General features: G+C 41.3%; 1 protein-coding gene across 1 annotated transcript; it reads left to right on the plus strand.

Moving 5' to 3' along the window:
• The first annotated feature begins 527 nt into the window (after positions 1-527).
• c1ql3a (complement component 1, q subcomponent-like 3a) lies at positions 528-3,847 on the plus strand. Its single transcript, XM_057322440.1, has 2 exons — positions 528-1,344; positions 2,516-3,847. Exons 1-2 carry the CDS (start codon positions 760-762, stop codon positions 2,693-2,695), a joined length of 765 nt encoding a protein of 254 aa, XP_057178423.1. The 5' UTR covers positions 528-759; the 3' UTR covers positions 2,696-3,847.
• Positions 3,848-4,703: the final 856 nt, after the last annotated feature.

Here is a 4,703-nt window from a genome sequence, read left to right on the forward strand (position 1 = left end):
AGTTATATACAGGTTTGAAACTGCTTGAAGGTGAATTAATGATAACACCCAAAAGTGCTATACGAAGTCGAAAAATATGGTCTCCAAAGTGCAGCTAGTGGCTGCTTTAACTTACGTGACGGCCACTATTTTTTATATAGAAAAGTTAAAGTGTGAATTGGTTCAAGTTGCTTTTTGTCTTTCTTGAATAGTTTTTAGATCTCTTGAGTGCCTGTGGTTTTGCGTTTTGGTGTTTTAAGACAGAGCTCGAGCTCCCTCCCTCTCGTGTCCTGCGCTGCGCTCGCGCTCACACACTCACAGATCTTCTCCAGATCTTCATGACATCCACCTTTATCCGGCGATTCCCAGTTCACCGCGTCTTTTGCGCACAAAGGAAAGCAAAGGAAGGATAACCGGGTGCGTTCGAGGGCTTTTTCTCCGTGTGTCAGTGGAGTTTGTCCTTTGGCTGTCCACATGGAGATATGCTGATGGTGTTGCGCGTCTGGAGTGGTGCTGATGCTGAGGCAGGGCTGCGCGTTTTAGTGCGACTTGAGTAAGCCAACATCAGCAGAAAAGAAGTTAAGAGGAGAAAAAAAGAGAAGCGTTCGGGGCCGCGGCCAAAAGTTCAATAAGAAAACCGATCGGACTTTTTTTCTTTTCCGTAGGGGTCCCTCGCCAGCCTTCAAAATTTCGCCCAAAAGCAGACAGGAGGATCGGCCGGTCCTGACGCGACTCGTCGGCAGGAAGCGGCTGATCACGGCTGGGGTACTCGGTGTGGTCATGGTTTTGGTCCTGGTGATACTCATCCCGGTTTTGGTGAGCACTGCCGGGACCTCCGCCGCGCATTACGAGATGCTCGGCACCTGCAGGATGGTTTGCGATCCTTACGGTACGAAATCTCCGACCAGCACCGTATCGGCAGACACGGCTCGGGACAGCAATCTCATGCAGTCGTTACCAACTTTTATACAAGGTCCGAAAGGTGAACCGGGGCGCCCGGGGAAAGTGGGACCGAGGGGCCCACCTGGGGAACCTGGACCGCCCGGACCCCCTGGAGAGAGAGGAGACCCGGGACGACCTGGATTACCGGGGCAACCGGGACCGAACGTGGCCACCGGTGCCATTAGCGCGGCAACCTACAGCACCGTACCCAAAATCGCCTTTTACGCAGGGCTCAAAAAGCAACACGAGGGCTACGAGCTGCTGAAGTTTGACGATGTGGTCACAAACCTTGGGAATCATTACGACCCCACCACGGGGAAATTCACCTGCTCCATTCCGGGAATATATTTCTTTACTTACCATGTGCTCATGCGAGGAGGAGACGGAACCAGCATGTGGGCTGACCTGTGTAAGAACAACCAGGTGAGCACACAAACACTTTTTCAAGCACACATACGAAATAAATATTTGGTTTATTACACAACATCCGAATAAAAACTAGTTTAACCATTTCTGAACTGTGTTCTTTCTGGAAGCATTTTTAAAAGTCTCCAATAATACCTAATTCAGAGAATATTTAAACACATAAACTATACATTTGCAATAGTTTAGCACACATAAGTCTGCTCAGGTTACAGTTAGGTGGTGTTTGACCTATAGCTACAAATCTTAAGATGATTATTGATTGTTTATTAATATATTATTTGTTTTAGAAATATCAACCTTATTGTTATTTATGTGGTTTAAATAATAATCATAATAATTGTATACAATTCTAAATAATCATTTTATTCCAGTACTAGTTGTCAAACGTCTAGTAGTATCATATTAATATGATCATGTTTTGATTTAAGAAATGCATTTTAATTCAGTATAGTCTCTTTTCCTGTTTTTCTGCTGTTTAAATAACAAGATCCAGGGGACTAAAAACAACATTTGTCTACTCAAATGAACTACATGTATATCTCAAAGGGGTATCAAATTTGAGCTAATGCAGGGGTTTAAATAAATCCCTTACGAACCAATTTTTCCAAGGTGAAAATGAATGGCTTAAATATATTTACACCTAAATACAAACTCTAAAATAAACTGATAATAAATGCAATAGCTAGCAGTTCCACTTTCATGTTTCCAGTAACACCAAACACACACATTATGAACAGTACATATTCAGAAGCCACTTATAGGATTTTCTGTCTGTTCTCCAGAAATGAATGTTTTATATGCCTGAGCTAATTTACAGTTTGCATTGATGCTTACATTTTAGATCCTCATGAGACCAAATATGTTTTTTTTCCCATTTCTTTGCAAAGTTTACTATATGACATACGGTATATGCCCTTTAAGCCCTGGTGTAGCTTAAAGTGAACATTCTGTGCTTTTCTTAAATACCAACTATTAAGGGGTGTGGCATTAACATATGATATCATGATGATAGTGTTCTTATAACAAAATATAATAGAAATTTCTTCATCATTAATGATCTTTAACCTTTTCTGTTTTTTTTTTCTCCAGAATTTCAGGTCCAAGCATGTTCAAGTATACAACAATGTATATGCAAACCTTTGGACTAAAATTTCCTTTCCACCCGCAGGTCCGTGCCAGCGCCATTGCCCAGGACGCAGATCAGAACTACGACTATGCCAGCAACAGTGCCGTTCTTCATCTGGAACCCGGCGATGAGATCTACATCAAACTAGACGGAGGCAAAGCCCACGGGGGGAACAACAACAAGTACAGCACCTTCTCTGGCTTTATCATTTATGCCGATTAGGACGCACGCACTGGCTCTTCCTTCTCGAGATGGTCTCTATTCCCCCTTCGCTTTTTCCTTTTGCACCATTTTCTTTGGGCCCCAGCGCGAGCAGCCCGACCTGCTGAAACACTCCCATCATTAGCGTGTAGATGTGGGTGTGGAAGCAGAACTTGTTGCCCGATGATCCAGAGATCAAGAACGAACCAAAAACGGTCAAGCACTGGAAAGATTTAAACCTGAAAATATATCAAGAATCTGCAAAGAAGCATCTAAAGGAGTTACTGGAGTGTCCGTCGTTCTGTGTCTGTCAAAGAAGCCTGTGAGATATTTTATATGTAACCTGACATAATCAAATATATGTGCAATAAAGTAAACTACGATACGCGTTATTCAGATACCGTCACCGTTTGTCATTACCAGACCATCTCAGAAATAGCCAACAATAGCTGTCAGATGCTTCAAAGAGTTTCATGATTCTTAAATATCTTCATTTGCATAATTATCAGCCCACCATCAGTCAGAAAATGTAACCAAAATGATCCTCTTGTGTTCCATGATATATATATACAGTATATAGATCTGCAAAATGTCTGCAGACGCTTGTCCCTGACTATTGTGAGCGAAGGAACTATTTGTGAAATAGGAACGTAAAACAAAACAATATACCTCAGTACCAATGGCTTGCAGTGAAATATTCCCGAATTGTCAATGCTTTCTGCGTTTCACTTTAGTCTACAGTATTACGGTGTCAAAAACATGCAGTTCTGTTTTTGTGTAACGTTAGTCGACATCTTTGAATTGCACACAGACGGTCTAGACCGAAGAGGAATATGTTTCGTGTGATATTTAGAGCACTATGCAGAGTATGGGTGTTAATATGTAAACATGTATATCTGTATTCAGAAATTTCCAGAATGTGACTATTGCATCTTATTTTCTGTGTAAATATGGTAATGGGTAGTTGAACTTTTTTCGTTTTTAAAGTGAAACTGTTGGGAGAGCATGAGGTGTTCGCGATGTAGCGACGTGTCACTCTCCAGGTTGGGGTGTCGAGGAATGTGTGTGATGAATTCATATTTGAGGATTATTTTTCCTGTGTTGCTGCTGTAATTCTCATTCACATCTCCAATCCTTCAAACACGTTTTCCATTAAATGGAAATTTGATCGGATATGTGCATTCTTCTTGTTTGTTCAGATAAACCCAGCAAATATATCAATGGGTTCAGTTATATGAAAATGAATAGGGATTAGTTTAAATATTAGTTTAATCTGATTTTTGAGAGTTTTGATGTATAAATCGTAACGCTTGACTTTAAAGTCAATGTGAAATGGCAGTCGCAACCCATTTTACAACCATAATGTGATGTATTTCAGAGTGAAACAAAATACTCAGTGGGAAAATAATGGAGGGCGGGACTTGATTTTATGCATCTTGAAATTTGATTGGATGGCGAGGGCGTTCCGTACCAGAGCCGGATCTTAATGAGAGTTGTATTGTGGGTAAGTGTTGTCGGCACCTATTTTTAAAGAGGCTTTGGACCAAGACGTGAGGGCAGAATATCAAGTTCACCATCAAGAGCATCTCTAAAAATAAAAGTGCAAAAATTTAAGAAATGCTTTGTGCCCTAAAACAATGTCGGAAAACAGCCAAAACAGCTCTTTGGCTTTCGGTTAACATTTGCCAATAGCCTGAGCTGCCTTAGATCAGTGGTTCTCAAACTGGGGGCCGTGGACCCCTGGGAGGCCCCAAGATGGATCCAGGGGGGCCACAGATTTTGTGGCATCATATGAAATATAGACATTTATCATACATTTTATATAATCAAACATCAGAAAAATAAGATAACCAACCAAAAGTATTGATGTCCCAGGATTGTATAACAGAATTAGTTTTTGGTTTAATTAAAATGATAAGTTTAAGATAATTAGTTTTTATAAGGGGGGCCGCAAAGCGATGCACTCTACACAAAGCGGGTCGCACAACGGAAACGTCTGAGAACCACTGCCTTAGATGACATCATCAGA

Source organism: Triplophysa rosa, linkage group LG23, assembly GCF_024868665.1.
Source record: "Triplophysa rosa linkage group LG23, Trosa_1v2, whole genome shotgun sequence".
NCBI lineage: Eukaryota > Metazoa > Chordata > Actinopteri > Cypriniformes > Nemacheilidae > Triplophysa > Triplophysa rosa.